The sequence below is a fragment of the Sitodiplosis mosellana genome, unplaced genomic scaffold (genome assembly GCF_009176505.1).
Source record: "Sitodiplosis mosellana isolate CC-2019 unplaced genomic scaffold, AAFC_SMos_1.0 Smas_scaffold_6166, whole genome shotgun sequence".
Lineage (NCBI taxonomy): Eukaryota > Metazoa > Arthropoda > Insecta > Diptera > Cecidomyiidae > Sitodiplosis > Sitodiplosis mosellana.
The window spans coordinates 4,397,473-4,415,304 of NW_022601407.1; the positions used below are offsets into that span (position 1 = coordinate 4,397,473).

The 17,832-nt window shown below is 36.1% G+C and overlaps 1 protein-coding gene across 42 annotated transcripts in view; it reads left to right on the forward strand.

The window, feature by feature from the left end:
* LOC129575348 (peripheral plasma membrane protein CASK) overlaps positions 1 to 17,832 on the forward strand; it is a 31,581-nt gene that overhangs the window by 5,083 nt on the left and 8,666 nt on the right. For 11 of the 42 annotated variants that reach the window (XM_055458793.1, XM_055458791.1, XM_055458792.1 and 8 more), the window contains 9 exons: positions 651 to 798; positions 1,082 to 1,260; positions 1,496 to 1,663; positions 10,527 to 10,712; positions 10,872 to 11,036; positions 11,608 to 11,676; positions 13,302 to 13,331; positions 13,623 to 13,721; positions 14,100 to 14,235. In XM_055458793.1, coding sequence (XP_055314768.1) covers positions 651 to 798; positions 1,082 to 1,260; positions 1,496 to 1,663; positions 10,527 to 10,712; positions 10,872 to 11,036; positions 11,608 to 11,676; positions 13,302 to 13,331; positions 13,623 to 13,721; positions 14,100 to 14,235 — 1,180 coding nt within the window. Of the gene's footprint in view, positions 1 to 650; positions 799 to 1,081; positions 1,261 to 1,495; positions 1,664 to 3,473; positions 3,646 to 5,736; positions 6,983 to 7,251; positions 7,341 to 10,526; positions 10,713 to 10,871; positions 11,037 to 11,607; positions 11,677 to 13,277; positions 13,332 to 13,622; positions 13,722 to 14,099; positions 14,236 to 16,795; positions 16,850 to 17,832 lie in introns of those variants that run through there. The other 31 variants (XM_055458814.1, XM_055458804.1, XM_055458807.1 and 28 more) reach the window with 7 other exon arrangements.

The following is a 17,832-nucleotide window of genomic DNA, read 5'->3' on the forward strand; positions in this document are numbered from 1 at the left end:
CACACACACACACACACACACACACACACACACACACACACACACACCAACGCATTACAATGCGAACAATAATGTAAAAGAAAAAGTTTTTTTTCTTCTGCCAAACGAACGAACGTACAAACAAAGAAGCTCGCTCTCTAGGCCTTTGTTTCTGGTTTCCATTCATCATAGAATTCAATTTGATTTTAGGTAGAAAAATTACTTTTCGAACAGTAGCATTTTGCTTGCGGTTTCTCTCTCTCTCTCTCTCTCCCTCTTCCCCTTTGATTTAATGAATTACACGAAGTTTAATTCGCTTATTGACACTGACTTTAATTCAATTTCCCATTTGAAGAGTATAATTTGATTAGAATCCATGATTTAGAGTCGACAATTGTTAGACGTCATACGGGCAAATCGACGAATCTTTGTTCAAACAGAAACAGTTTTGTAGATAACTGATCAAATGGTGAACGATAAATAACAGAAAATAAATACAAACATAAAACGAAAACGGAATTTCAGAGTCAATTTCAAGCACTTTGATAAACTGATTTAAATTTACGCACCACATTCTTGAAAAGAAAAGACTTTTTCTAATCAGAAAAATAGCAAATTACCATGAATCGAATAAGAATAACAAAAATCGATGTGTTCAATGCATTCCACAGGATCGTGAAAAAATACCAAAGCAACATTTAGCAGATACGGTAGAGGAATTGAAACGATTTAATGCTCGAAGGAAACTTAAGGGTGCAGTTCAAGCAATAGCCGGTGGTTTGGCTAATGAACCACTATGTTGCACAGATACAGACTCAGGTAAATTACACGAATCACAATTGACAAAGTCATACATGAAGCTCTAAAATGGATGACTTCAGCGATATGGTTCCATTCAAAGATTCAGAATCGTTGCAGCTGCACATAGCAAAAAAAAAGAAGTAGAAAAACTATCACGGGCCGTTGATTTGAAAAGAGGCTAATCTTTTTAGAGTCTGTCAATTCAATAACGACTTTGAAAGTCCATATTTGTTACAAAAATGCTGAATGCAAATTGTTATTTTGTGAAGTAAAACATAAATTTTTGCTCTAAATTTTGCAGTTACAATCGGAGTAGCATCGGAAACACTAAACGATTGGGCGGATGAAGAGGCTGGTTTGGAGGCTGTGCAAAGAGTTCTTGATTCACTTGACGATATTCACGCTCTTCAAGACGACTATGTTGATGAAGATATACTAAGAGACATGCTCACCGATAACCGATTAAGCGCTCTATTACAGGTACAAAGAAAAAAAAACCGAACTCAATAATTGAACAAACTATTCAATTCAATTCAATTCAATCCAATCGATAAAGCTCAAAACTAATTTCACCTCACTAACAACAACAACAATAATAATAATAATAATAGTAAACAAGATGAAATGAAACTATTTGCAACGGTTTAAAACTAATAATTTTCTCTCGAATGTTGTGTGTTTTTCTTCTTCTTTCTCTCGGCTAAATTTCCTACAGTTGTACGATAAAATAAGTTGTACGGTAATGTCACCGACACGAGCACCACCGGGCGATGCTGTGGCACGTTGTCGTGATGCTATCGAAGCTATTATTTCGGCACCTGGTCACAAGTACAATTGTGAGAAGAACGAATTGTTGCAACTACTATCACAGTCACACGTACAGGTAAGTGAAGTAGAATGTATTATGAATCTTCAAGTTTGTTTCCTTCGCGCGGTGACACCGACAAATATCTTGTCTCCGGTAAATATTGTCTCATCGTTTTTTATTCCATTTTCATCCATATGTGGATGGAAATTCAATTTTGACTTTGGCTTTTTGCTACAAAATAGATTAGGGACTTGGTCCTTTTCCGGGTTTTATTAAAAAAGTTCTTTTTTTTCCAATCTCAACATTTCGTTTATATTTTTTTCTGTCAAAAGTAGAATTTAAACGGAGCAAGAAACGATTCTAAATATCTAGAACAATATGGTTTAACGGTTTTAAAAGGAAGAGAAAAAGAGAGAGCGAACAAAAACGAATAAAAGATTAGGCGAGCCGAAATAAGAGGCAAAAATTAAATAAACCGAGTGTGAGAATGCATAAAATTGAATAAGTAGGGCTCATTCCCTTGGGCATAGCATCTAAAGAACGAGAAAACGTTATTTGCAAGATAGGGACAAATGTTCACATTTAAAACACACTTTTCTGTTGACGTTGTTGTTGTTTTTGTTGTTTGCCGTGTCCAATTTTGGCGTATACGGCATCCAAAGCAAAGTGAACGAAAAAAGAGATGCAATTTTTGTTGATTTATCCTTTGTGGCGCTCTAGAGGCGACAAAATGTGATGCAAAACATTGTGTGTATGTGTCGGTCCTTAAAGCGTCTTGTGATGCGGGGAATACCGTTTCGACTTCATGCCAACGACGACGACGACGACAACGACGGAGTTGTTGCTATTATTCGTCGTTTTTATTGTGTGTGCACCAAATCAGTGACAACTAATATTTCATTGAGTTAGTGTAGGTGTTTATGCCATTTAATATTGTTTCAATTTTCTGCAATGCATAACTTTGGCCGAAAAGAGCAGCAATGAAGGTGCTTTTGCCTCTCGTTTAGCCTCTCCCCCGTCGTCGGTCACAGTCATTGCGCTGTGCGGCCAAACAGCTACACATTCACGTGAATGTGAGCAACAACAAAAAAACGACAAGAGATGCTGCAAATCGGATACGAGAGAACATTTTATGTGGCTGTGCGAACCGTCATTGACAAGGGAGCAAGCGCATTGTAAGCTCTGGCATTAAAATGGGGTTGCGTGTATGTGAATGAGGATTTGGGTGTGTGTGCGTTTGTGTATGCCAAGCTCAAAATCTATACTAAATGATGGTTCTTTTGCTGTTTTACACTGGATATATATACATACATCTATCTATCTGAGGGAGCGTGCCGAGAGTGAAAAGCTGCAAAGAAAGTGGAGGCTGTGAATGAGAGACGGCTGCAGTACGCATCACACCATCCATGCTTCTTCCATACACATACCAAATATGACGCCGTGGTGCGGTGTGTGTGTGTGTGTGTGTTTGTAAGTCGAATACGTAGAAAATGTATCATTCCACTAACCACTCACGACTGCGTCTGTGTGTGGGAAAATGTGCTATGCATGTATTGTTGTTTTATCCGTTTGCTTGTTTCGTTGTACACACACTCAACATGACTATATCTCAAAAAAGCTTTTTGACCAAATCTAGGATATGCTTTCTGCTCTCTCACTTGAACCATTCTCTACACAAAGATATATTTTCTCCTCTTTGTCTCTCTTTCTCTCTCAGCCATATTTGTTTTTTTCGTTCGCTGCTTCGTTTTTACGTATATTTTCCTCTCTCATCTCTCGCATATATATATAGCGTTTTTATCACGAAACCAAAATCAAGTGGTATATATCCCCCCGAAAAAGAAAAAAACACACAGAGCGAAACGAAAGAAAAAGAAACAGAGAAAATAGTAGAGAATGTGTTGAACGTGAAAGTCCTCAGTACAATTATGTGTGCGTTGTATTGCTGTACACGAAATTTTATTTATCTGAACTAATTGGAACATCATCGTAAACTATCTTAGTTGCAATATTCATTTGGTTATGGACCATACGCGTATTTCACATCATCGAGACATGTAATAATATTTAGTAATAATATTCAAAGTGTTAGCAGTTTGTTGGCTAGTCGAAAGTGTAAAACAGTCAATTTACATTAGAAATCACGGGGGAAAAAAAGCGAGACAACCAGAAGCTTTAAATGAAAAAAATGAAAGAGAAAGAAACTGTCTTGAATTGTGTTGAGTGTATGTTAAAATATCATGCAGATGAAAACAAAATCGCAAACATCAAGCAAATAAAAGTTGACTTTTTTCCTCTTCGTTTGCTGCCGTTGGTTTTGTCGTTTGTTAATTGAAAAGGGACCTTGAGCAACGCATCAAATCAGTAATACGAAAATAGAAAGAAAAATTCGCGAAAATATTTACATTATTGCTGCACCTTAATAAAATCAATATTAAAATCGCATTAAAATCCTATTTAGATGTTGCCGTTTTTTTTCACGCTTGATTCGGTGTGTGTATGTGTTTTGTGTTGCGACTGCGAAACCGAAGAAGCATTAAACGATTTTGTTACAAACATTTTATTGGCCATTTTCTAAGGCGTGTGTAATAATTTCACCAATGGAAATTCAAATGCCATTAAATATTTGATTATGATTTGGTATTGATGCATCACACACCGCGGATATTCCGAAGTTATACCATTGGGATGCCATTTATTTCTCGTTCTTGCGTTCCATTTCATTTCGGTATGCTTTGCAAACCTTTTACTCCGCTTATTCGCAAAACTCCAACTGAGAGTTGGTAATCGACAGTAGTCATGGAACTGAAAGCTACGGCATTCCTCAAATCAATTTCGGTACTCCAGTTCGTATACATTCTGTGTATCGTTCTTTTTCTGCTTCGTCTTCATTCGCTTTGCTTTGCTTTCAGGTCTATACAAATGTCCAAAATTTCTATTCATGTGCATAAGTTTCCTGTTTCTATGTGTTATATAAACACGTAATATTCGCCTCTCTCGCACGCCAATAGCTCAGTGTCGCAGGCTCAGTCGCCATCAGTAGGAACGTCAAACAAGAGCCGAGAGCAGAGCAGTATCACTTAATATATATATATATATGAATATCCGAGAATGAAAACGCAACTTCTATTCACAACACATATAAGTGAAACAAAAATAAAAAATTTATTGAAATGAAACAACAAAATCGAATTTTTTCAAAGTGTAACAACAAAAAAGATTTTTTTAAAGTGTAACATCGGTATGTAGTAAGTGTAACAACATGTTACACTTTAAAAAAATCTTTTTTGTTGTTACACTTTGAAAAAATTCGATTTTGTTGTTTCATTTCAATAAATTTTTTATTTTTGTTTCACTTATATGTGTTGTGAATAAAAGTTGCGTTTTCATTCTCGGACATTCATATATACATGTACACAGCGAGAGAGCGAGCCGACGAAACACAGCAGCAGCAATGACACAAACTTTTTACCAATCCAAGTGTATGACTGGTAAAATTTATGAAAATTTAATTGTTTAACGTGTGCTCTTTGCTATTTCTTCGCTCATATTTTTTGATTTGGTTCGTTTTTCCTATTGTTCTCTTACCATTTTATTTCGATTGTTCTTTTTTTTCATCCTTTGTTTGATAATATAATTGACACCATCACTTCAATTTTACCCACATTTACCTAAAATCTGCTCTACATTAACTCCATTTTTTTGATGTTGTTGTTGCTGCTCTGTACTCTCTGTGTACGGTGTGTATTGCTTTTCGGCACGGGGTAGAAAATCCGAAGCCAGCGACCGACACACCGAAATAAAGATATTCATGGCGAATGAATAAATTATTTTCGATTTACGCCAAAATGGATCATGAGACCGCCTCTTGAAATAAAATCGATTTGAAAATAAAAATAAAAAAACACAACAACAACGAATAAATAGCAGTAGCAGCAGCATTTTGAGTTTGATATCTGGGGATATTTTAACATACACACTCGCCGGCCCCACGAAAAAAAAAACTTCCTGAAAATGAACAGTAGTTTGGGAACGGAACCAAACAGACATTTTTTCTTCACTTTGACTACCAATAAACCAAGTGAATAATAAATCATTTTCTCTACGATTAAATATTAAAACAGTCCTTGCTTATATCGTACTTACAGCATCATGTAAATAATAAAAAAAAAACCAAATAAGTTGAATTGAACGTTATTTCAAAAGCTATTACAACCGAATGTAAAACTGAAGGAACAGGAGAAGATTACCTCCTTGAAAAAGAAATAAACAGTGATGTGTTTAAAAAAGAAACTTCTCAAAGCAGTTATAAAACATCGATAAGATGGAAATAATATATAAAATAAAATGAAAATGATGACGAATCAAGGCAGATAAATCAATCTTTTCCCAAAGTTAATTCGTCTTAAAGCACATAAACAAAATACACACACACACACAGCAACAGCCAAAAGTGATTGAAACAATTCCGAATGGAACTGACACACGAACGCAGAGAACAAATTATCGCATGAAGACATAAAAATATGTCAAATGCAATCGTAAATCGTTGGTTTCAAACAAACAAATAAGCAAAACATACACACAAATCTACACTGTGATCCTGCAATACAAATAACTCAATTTTATGGCTATAAATAGAAGTTAGTAAAAATCGAGGCAAATTTTTGTTGTTTCATGTCTTTTTTTTTGGAGAAAATAAGAATTTTTTTTTGTAAGATATAAACACACGAAACGACAAACGAACGGCAAGACGGCAAAAGTATGGGCTCTCCGACATCCAATAGAATTTATATGGAATGTGCAGTGAAAAACATCGGTGAATTCGACTAGAGAAAAGAAAAACAAGCTAGCTATTCAGCCAGCCAGCCAACCAGTTAAATTCCAACAATAAATTTTCGAATACCATCCGGAACGGGCAGTAAATTCTCTCACTGATTGCTTGTGAAGAACAAACATACACGCACACACAAGAAGTGTGATTGTTAAGCCAAAGAGAGAGCGAGCGAGAGAGAGAAAGAAAGACAAAGAAAATTCAAGGATTTCACACGGTATTTTAAAAATTTAAAACAATTTACTCGAGACAATCATCACCACCTCTGCCTCATCGACTACAATGCTCTGGTAGCCAAGATAGTTTTGCCACAGACTCATTCTGTGGCAATGGCGGCGGCGTCGGTGGCGGTGTCATTGGCGGTGGTGGTATCGGTCCGGGTACTGGTAGTCAGTGGCAAATACCAAATTGTGCAGATACAATTTGTCCGCATTCAGCAGCAGCTGCTGCCCATCTAGCCGGCGCAAATTTATCAGCAATGCCACCAAGTAGTTTAATGCAAGCGACCGGTTCAATGTTGCCTATGCCACCAATGCCGCCTATGTTCGCCAACGGTGGGGGTAAGTTTCTGTGTGTTTTTTGCTTCTTCTTCTTCTTCTTTGGGTTGCTGTTGTTGTTGTTTCGTGTGTGTGTGCGACAAAATGCACACACGTACACAATTACTGCGTCCAATCAATTCGGAAATTGCCAAGTGAAATTGGAGAATTTGCTGCTGTCGCCATTTCCACTTGCATTCCGAAATTACCTTAAAATGCAATCGTCCGAACACACCAGAGAATAATAAAAACCAAAACAATGTCAATATCCATTTTCGTAACATATACAACAGTATCACGATGGGGTCCTCGAACATCATGTCCCATACACAGTCCATTCCGTGGTCGGGTGCCAAATGGATCTATTTGTTCTGGGCATCAGGTAAACATACACACATTCACAACAACACCAAATTATTTACTCTCTTTTTTTTGTCGATTGTCACGTAAAAGTTTTCGAGTTCAAACAAAAAGACAACAATTTCTAGTTTTTTTTCTTCTTCTTCTTTTTCGAATAAGTTTACGGAAAAGAAAATCTTTTCGAAGATGCAACTTTGTTATATCGACGCACACACACACACATACAAACGCACATCATTTCTTTGTGCTTCTCCGTTTATTTCGAATAAGAAATAATTGTTGAGTGCTTTAATACCCCGGGTACACATAGGTACTCAAAACTCACAGAGAGCAGGCAAAATTGTACAATGTCCCACTCAAATAAAATGCTCGTATTAAAAACAAAATTGGTTCCGGCCGGAAAAAGTAAGCTTCATACAAAGTGGATGAATATCTTGTGAATTAAGTGTGATTTTATTAAGCAGGCGTTAGCGTTTATAATTAGTTTAATCATTGAAATTGGGCGCACCAAGTGGGAAAGAAAGACAGATAGAGAGATATGTTCATCACATTTAAATAATTTTTATTATGAATAATTGACGGTAGAGAGGTCCTCTTGATAATATTATTCGCTCTGTTTCCGAGCACATTTTAACCGATTAGTAAGTGGCTGTTACTAACAGCATTGTTGAAGAGTTGTTTGGTGTTTATAAATTTTTTGTTTCGTTGTTTGTTGTTGATCGAAGGGTCAGAGAGAGAGAGAGAGAGAGAGAGAAAGAGAGGTTCCCATCAAAAAAAAAAGAAGAAGAAAGAGAAATTACGAAGAAAAAATATTTAGTTAAAATTCTTCTTCGACAATACACACACAACTTGATAGCGACTTAGCGGAAGAATTCACGCCCACGCATGCGCTGCACCTTAGGAGTGGGAGGTTGACTGAAACACGAGCAAGAGAAAATCGCATTCTATATCGATTCTATTGTTAGCAGGTGTTCATATGATAAGTTCATATAACTGAAATTACTCCAAAATTGATCTGAACACATAACAACTTGTCAACATTACATGTGAATTTCCAATAAAAAGATTAAAAATTGACATCCCCCTCGCTTTCGCTCTCGCTCTCTTGCACGTATAAGTTTGCAGTGCTGTTCGATTATATTTTTTTTTTCTTCTCTACCGTTGCTTCGCATTGGGAAAAAAAGTTGGTCGTTCACAAAAGCTTAACAAAGCAGAAATGGAAAAAAAAAGTTACAAAAATATAATGTCAACGATATATAGTAGTAAGTTGCGATAAGAAAAATTCATTCCATTCAAATTGCTGTGTTGCACCCCGTAAGATGTGAGCACAAATGTTTGCAAAAATTAAAGTTTTTTGGTTCAGGGCAAAAAGTCACTTTCAATATTGAACTTGACACTTTGATATATATCTTTAACAACAGAAACAAGGAGAAGAAAAAAAGAATACAAAATTCTCGTTCTTAGTTGCTTGCTCGAGGGAGGTACTCCAAATGGATTATTTTTTAAGGGAGAGAGAGAACAACTTATTTCTCAGCTAAGAATAGCGTTTTTTCCCTTTTCAAAATTTATTGTTACATCAATAGTTACGGATATACAAATCTACCCCATGAATATGCTGTGAAATCAAACGAAAGAAACACAATGATCTTATTTAGTGTAATTTGCGAGCGGCAAAATAGCAACAGTTTCCCATAACAGTGTGTGTGTGGGCACTGGGCATCGTCAAATCGATCGGAAAACAATGCAAAATCGAAGAGGAAAACCGCATTCAACGTAGACATAGTCTCACAGACAATATTGTATATTACGCTAATGTTAACTGTAAGACTGTGTCTGTGTTGACATGCAACATCATCACCATGTCGGACTGCATCGGGCATCGGGGAAACTGTGTGGCTACTGCTGCTGCTATTTTTTTTTTGTTGATGACTATGTGAAAGAGAGAGAGAGAAAGAGAGAAAGAGAGAGAGATAATGTGTGTGTGTGTGAGAGAGAGAGAGAGATAATTGAGCATGTATGTATGTGGAAGAGAACATTATCCGCTGGAAATCAAATCGCTTTAAATAAATAAGGATCTCGCAATTCAAAACGGGACTAATTACGTTGCGTTAAACACCTGGGATCTGAAACTTAACGCTTTATTTATGACTCTCTCTCTATCTCTATATATAAAAATGTTTATACATATCTATCTGTAAAACCATTATTTTTATGTAGGCATCGAATCGAATTTTTAGGCCGGTTAAAATCAAAAAGTACAAATGAATATAATGGCCCAGAAATAAAGCCATTTTCTTGAAAATCGTTTAATATTAATGGCAGCGCACATATGCGCACGGTCTTTTTAATGTTACATAAGATGAAAAGGTATTTCGTTTTTTTCACATTACCAGTAAACATATGGGTTTTCCAGAGAAATTTTTGCAAAATTTCGCATGCTTATCTTGTCCACTGGTTATTCGAAATCAAATGAGGTGAAGACATGTTTTGCGTTATCTTTTATCTCGTCAAAATCTACATTCTACAACTTTGTCGAAGACAAAGTAGTAAATTTCCCATTCATTCACGTTTAGAATTTGAAAAATTTATGATTTAGCATACATCAATACCAATCGTCATCATTTGATTCCAACTATAGTTATAACAAACCCAGACGAAATTTTGTGCATTTTGTTTTTGTGAAGCCACCCATATGTTTACTGGTTAGTGAATTTCGAATTGAATTCCCAACAATAACAACCACTCAGTCATGTAGTTGAAAATTCGTTTAAACTGCAAAATTGATGGAACACACGAGGGCCTTGCTTTTTGAGGCCGCATCACTTTAATCTCTTTTGATAGGATTAAAATTGAACATTGTGAATGGCTCATAATAGAACATTGTACACCAATACACACATACTTAGATGTAATCTGCTTGTTGCATTAAATTCAAACCCAAAAACCAACTTGAAATGGGGAAACAACCTCATTGACAATCTGATGGAATAAATATGTATATAATGCTTTGTGCATCATGACAAATCGACATCTTAGTTTTTCGCTCTCTCTCTCTCCGTACATATATACATATCAATTAAATTGGAAGCCATTATTTTTCGATTGATGGAATGTCATCAATAAAATAATCAATTATTCAATTTATTATTCGGATCCATTGCAATAACCAAAATGGAATAATATCAATTATCATATTCATTTCGAAAAGGCATTGCTGCACACACACGATGTCGTTGCCAAAGAAGTGTATGGAGAGGAAGCGCTTCGTGTCACACCACCACCAATACCCAGTTACATCAATGGCGAGGATAGTGACAGTGTTGAAAATGGTGAAATTCAGCACGTCACCCGCGTTCGATTAGTTCAATTCCAGAAAAATACCGACGAACCAATGGTAAGCGACAACCAGTGTGCTGCACATTTTTTAGTTTCTGTATTTAAACGAGCCGTTTTGAAACAATTTTCTATTGTACACATCATTATGCCTAGATAATCTTCATATTCCATGCAAATCCTGCATCTCATAATTTGCTTTTTGAATCTTGAAATGTAGGGTATCACGTTGAAGATGACAGAAGATGGACGATGCATTGTGGCCCGAATTATGCATGGTGGCATGATTCACAGACAGGCAACACTGCATGTTGGTGACGAAATTCGAGAAATTAACGGCCAATCGGTGCAACACCAAACAGTTAGTCAACTGCAACGAATGCTGGTAGGTGCAATCCGAAGGGTTGTAACAGTGATATGATCGGCACATGAGCACCATCTCTACTGATTGCCATTATTGCCATGTAAATGGATAGAATGTCTACTTCTCCTTTTTCTCAACATCAATTGCATACGACTTATGGTAACTCTCCGTAATCATTAGAGGTGGCGCTACTTATGCGCATCAATTGACTCTTGCATTGGCTCTTATGTACTGTGCGTGCCTTTTGGTGCAATCACAATGTTCAATTGAGGCTGTGAGAATGAAAATGGCAATACAGGAATAAACATTCTGAAACGCATCAAGAAAATAAATTCGCAAAAATGAATCATGAGATCTGAATACTCAAAAGTGAAACATGAATTTACATGGGCAGCAAAGGAGGTTCATGATTCACTTTTGCGAATTTTTTTTTCTTGATGCGCTTCAGAATGTTTATTCCTGTATTGCCATATTCATTCTCACAGCCTCAATTGTGCCATTACGGGTGACATACCAATGGAACGGAAATCTAACCAATTGTTTACGAATTCTTTCTTTTATTTGCCTCTTTTTTTGTTTGCTGGTATTTAAGCGGGATGCTCGCGGATCTGTAACCTTCAAAATAGTTCCATCATACCGAAGTGCTCCGCCACCATGTGAGGTAAGTGTATTGCTACCGTTTTCGTTGCAGAATTTCCGTTACATGGACTTTCATGCTATGTTCCACACTAATTCCCCCATCCCATTTTCCCTGGTGTTTGCATATTCAATATTCGCTAAACCTGTTCAATACTTCAACTTCATATTTTTGGCTTAGAAATCAATCATTCTAAATAACAATACATTTATCATGATTAATTTTATCCATTATCAACTCATTTTCCAAATCCGATTTTTAATTCTCTATTCGCAAAACGTTTTAATGGTTTTTGGGGTCAAATAACTAATGATAATTATATATCAACTCAAAATTTCGAATCGTACACTTTATCAACGAAAAACCAATCAGTGGTTAACCATTTCAAGTATGTGTTCACTTATTATTATATAAATAAGCTCATATATTTCTCACTTGAGTTAACTAATCCAATTTCACACCTCTATCTGAACTCAATAAATATGCGATTAAATGGCCTGCACTCTCACGCGCGCGCGCGCGTTCATTCATATATGTACGAATCTGTTGACACATTTGTAAAAAAAAATTCATCTAATCGAGTTGAGTGAGTGCGCGAGCTCGCGCGCGCGCACGTTCATAATTACATTATTGCATTTAACTTCATCCATCCGTCATGGTTAACATCTATCGCAAAATCCGTGGAAATGTTGGAAAATCATCTAACCACAAACATTATCAAAATTTCATATAAAAGCCATTTAAAATTTAGAGCAAGCACACTGAAAAGTTAGGCTGGTTGTGTTGCTGTTGCCGTTGTTGTGCGAGTTTTTCTTTCTATCTTCATTCTCTTGTCATTGCATGTCCTTATTTTATGCATTTGATGTGCATAATAGACGTGAAAATGCACACAAATCCAGCCATTGCGATGTAATTTCAGAATAGCGGCATACGTTGTGCGCACAAAATGTCAACATTCCAAGAAATGTTTGGGTTTCAAAACAACCATCAAGTTATTTTCGTATTAGGTTGTTTGTGTGTGCATACACATCAACCGTCTCTCTGTATTTTTTATTGCTGTTGCTCTGTTGCAACTGCTGGCTTTTAATTTGGGATAAACGTTAATTTTTAATTCTAATGTTAATTTAGCCAACATTGAGCAATGTGATGTGCGCTTAGTGCCAAATTGTTAAGTTTAAAATGCGCTTTAGTTTGTTATAAATTGGCACTCCATTCGATGTTGCTTTCCTTTTCGCTCAATGCATCCATTCATCCCCATCCCCATCCCCATCCTCAACGAATTTTGATAGACTAGTGCGAGAAATCTAGCTGTAGATGGCATTGAGATGGGATTATGACAAATTCACAACTTTTTAAACGAGGCAAAAGTTCGTCAATAAATTAGAATTTCTCTGCACACAAGCAAAATAGGGCAGCTGTTTTTTTTCTCTTCTCCTCTGCTCACTCAAAAACTTCGTCTTTTTGCATTTAATGTTGAAGATGTTTACGAAAACTTAGTTACTACGATCAACATGAGTAATATTTATATAGACATAACAAACACTTTGTACCATTCTCCAACAAAAACAAAAACAACAACTAAAATTCTTGTTCATGCATCAAAACTAAAACCGTTAAATTAATAGTTGTCTGTATTCGAAAAACCACAGCTTTTCAGGATTAAACCAACACCTGTATTAGTAAGTACTTTAACTCACTCATGCAAAAAAAAAAAACAAATAGTATTCTGGTTGCTAGACCGACCTTCTTTAGTTGTCGTTTATTTCATTTTAACATTTCGTCCGTTTTTTTTTGGTTTCGCTCTTTTCCACTTTCAACTAACTAACGACTTTATTATTGTGTTCTCTCTTTATCTCTTTCTGTGTGTTTTTTTTATCAATTATTCATCGTATTTGCAACGCTTTCATGAATAAACTCAATGGGGTCAACTCTATTTCTTTCTTGAATTTGTGTATTCTTTCTTTAATTAGATATTCGTACGTGCTCAATTTGACTACGATCCACTGGACGATGAGCTGATTCCATGTGCCCAGGCTGGAATTGCCTTCCGCACCGGTGATATTCTACAAGTAAATACATTTTTTTCGACATTTTTCTCTTTATCAATTTCATTTTTCATTCTATTTCGAATTTGTTCATTTCGTGATCCATTTTTTCCAATTCTTCTTTGAAATTTCGAAAGTACGCTTGAGTTTATTTCTTTTGCAAAATTTTGGCAGTGACAAATTCGTCCATATCACACTAACTGGTGTCGTACCTTATTGACTGACCAGCTACCTATTACGAGCACTGTTTTATGTCATTTTTTTCGAGTCTTTCGAAACAATTCCATTAATTAAAAATCAAAAGAAGAAAACTTCGAATCTTTTCCCAAACGAAACAAAAGAATCGACTTAGTTTTGTTTCTATCACACACACATTATTTCGTCCCGTTGTAATTGGTTTAGATTATTAGCAAAGATGATCATCATTGGTGGCAAGCCCGACATGACACAATTGGTGGATCGGCCGGATTGATACCATCACCCGAATTACAGGAATGGCGTATAGCATGTCAAACGATCGACAAACGACAGGAACAAGGTAAGTACCAAATTATGAAGAAAGTAGAGCGCATCTCAGCGACAAACAGTTTCTTTAGCTCACATCTCATCATTCATGCGAAACAAAATTATGCAGTTAGTATAGCCTCTATTAATACCTACCATGCCACCCACCAACCAACCAACCACCCTTACCGTTTTTTTCTTTCTCTCTCTCTCTCTCTCTGAAATAGTTTGACTTAGAAAATGTTCGGTAAAACTTTTAAATGGATTAGAGCCAATGACAATTTCAAGTGTTTTCTAAGGCAATACATGCACTGCAGCTATTGCTTTTAATTCCATGCCGAACCAAAGACCTAATTGAGTCACAAAACTTTCTGAGCGTAGAGTAGATAATAATTATACATGCATTTGATGAGTGGAATTTCATTGAAGGTAGTAAAAAGAGTTTTTGCCTCGAATTCCATCTCCCTCTCTTTCGCTCAAATTCCCTCATGGGTAAAGCTATTGTAGAACGAAAAAAAGAGCGAATAAAGAGGTCACATCTGGTCATATTAATCCGGACAGTTCAGGGCGCATATGATAATTATTATGAAACCAGACCATTCCACCAAAACCAGTTTACCTAGGAACATCCCAGTTAGACTTTATATCTATCTATCTATCTCTCTCTCTCTCTCTCTCTCTCTCTCTCTCTCTCTCTCTCCGTCTTTTGTCATATTGTTGTTCATTTGGCACAGTCACAATACAAAATTACCATGTTTCAAGACTCGAACGATTCACTGAATTGAACCTAATGAATCGTGTAATTGGTGTTGTTATGTTAATATGAAATTATAATTCTACACACTATCGCTTTCTGTCTCCTTCTCATCAAATTCCATCTTCATATACGGTATACTTCTTACTGGGCTAATAATGAATATTAATAGTTCAATGGGAATGTCGGGTTTTTGTGATGCGACGCACACACACACACTAAACAAGGTATCAGCACAACGATTAAGAGAATTTTCTTAGTTAAATGTGACACACAAAATTGCTTTGTACATAGAAAGACAACGCAACGAATGGAGGAACGTACGAATAAACGTTTGATAAAACAAGCGCGCGCGCGCGCTTACACAATGTAATATTAAATATTTGTAGTGACTTTGAGACCGTGACACAGTCATCATCAGTGTGGCGTTTTTCATTCAGTGAAATTACACACATACACACACCGCCTGCGGAATGCTCAGAGAAAATGAACAATGCACACTGCACAGTAGTTGTACACATTTGATGAAATTAAAACTGACAGCGCTCTAGCCATAATACATTTTGGGTCAACTTCAAAAACAAAAACAAAAAAGCGGGCATCAAGATGGATCCCACTCATTTTCTCTGATCCCACTCACTCTCTCATTTTCGCAATGTTTCATTGGGAATATTTCTTGTTTGATGGTGATTCTGTGTGAAGTTACCAAAAAAAGAGGAGGAAGAAGAAGAAGATCCTTTATTGTTTCGAACAGAGTCTTTGTACTTTGATTAGAATATGAATGCTTAGGGGCTGTTGCTAGTTCACAACAACAACAACAACAACAACAACAACAACAAAGTATCAAGCAAAACGAAACGAAACGAAAATAAAACAAAACCGTGGTTATCCGCCGTAGCTAATAATTTTTGTCGTCCTTAGAACGTAATAAAAAACGACCTACTCGTCCTACCTACCTTCCCTTAACTACAAGAAGAGAAAAAACAGCAACATTAATGTGTAGAACCAATACGTAGCTATGTTTTTTTTGTTTCCCTCTCTCTTTCTCTCTCTCTCTCTCTCTCTCACTTCTGTTCAAAACGTGGAGTATTTGGTATAGCGATGAATATTTGCTGTTGTTTGCCATTTTATGTTGGTTTTTTTATCGAATTAATTAGAGTATATCAGGCGAAATTGATTGCATTAGAATTTCCGTAATCAAATCTGATCTGAAACCTTAGAGAAACGATTAAAACCAAAGCGAAAAGAAAGACTAATAATGCAACTTCCTTTCGATCATCGGTTTCAAATTGCGTGAGACTTATTTTGAATTTGAAAAAAAAAAGAAGCAATGAAATAATCGAACAGAAATATTCAAACCGTCAAACTGTTACTATCTGATTGATCTCAAATCATGTACGCGCAAATACCTTTTGTACATCTCATTCAATAGGTTTGAACACCAATTTATGTTTTTTACATCGATTTTTTTTTTATTAGATTACTTCCGCAATCTTAAATGATGTGTTTACTTTTAGATGCAATTTAGTGCTTTTTCTTAGACACACACACACACACTCACACGAAAAACAAACAGTCATATACACACATATATATATAAATATATACATATACGCCGGATGTGTCCTCATTTTTTCAATATAAAATCATTCACTCACTCACACACACACACAGACCGAATTGGAAATTCATCCTTAATTAGAAGGAAACCATAAACCACATACTTTCGTAGCTGGATCAAACCAAATGAAAAACCAAAAGAAAAAATTTCTACTTCTTTCTTTTAAAACAACATACGACCAATCTAATGTCTTTATATAATAATATGAATATCGCTTAGGAGAGTCTGGACCAGGATGTTCAGCTCATGCTGAAGGATGTGATGGATCGACAGGTATTCAACGCATAGTCTGGTTTTGCTGTTTCAAAACCACATACACACACCCACACCATTTGTTTTGTTCTGTTCTGTTCTGTTCATTCGTTCTGTTCGTTTCTAGTGCAATTCGTTTTGTTTCCGTTTTACCATTTCATTTGATGAACAACCGTGATCAATACAGGGAAATACAAATGAAACAAATGCTTGCACGCGCACACACGCGCGCGCACTGCATTCTCAAAACTCCAGAATTTATAGTTGAACACCAAGTTCGTGTTATATAGAGATGACTATATATTTTTGCATTATAGATAAAAAAAAACAATAATAACGAAAACAACAATTGATGCATGACACTCCTAGTTGCATTTGATGCACACTCACACACTTGCTTTCTGAATTTTCGTTAAAGCGCTCTCTTGGTTTCGTTGTTGGGAACTCGGCGAACAATACTCAATTTGCCATTTCCGAAATGGGTTTTCATCATTATTTTATTGCCACATCAAAACATTTCACGTCTCATGTCGAATTAAGTGCTGTACATATGAAGCTTTCCATATTGATCCATCGTTTGTTCAAATAGTTCTACAAATTTAGTATCAATTCTTGCATTTACTCTTCATTCAATTGAATTTTGGATGTGAAAAACAATGTTTTTGTTTACATTAGTGCTTCTCGTTTCTCAATCGAATCGTATTGTATAGATTTTGATACGGTATTTTCTCACACTCAATATTTTAACCCAATGCAATCCATTCCAACATTTCTATCCATGTTTCCTATATAGTAATTAGAGGTAGACAGAGCACCACACAATATCTCAATGAAAAAGCGAACTTGTTGTCACACACGTAGATGACGCATTTTGCTTGATTTAGCAGAGCATTGAAGCTGCTGCATATATATTTGCTGCTGGTGAACAGATCTGTTCGACAGCAGCTGTTGCTTGCGTGCATATTCGCTGTGAAGCACGTTCGTTCATGTATCGATTCTCGCGC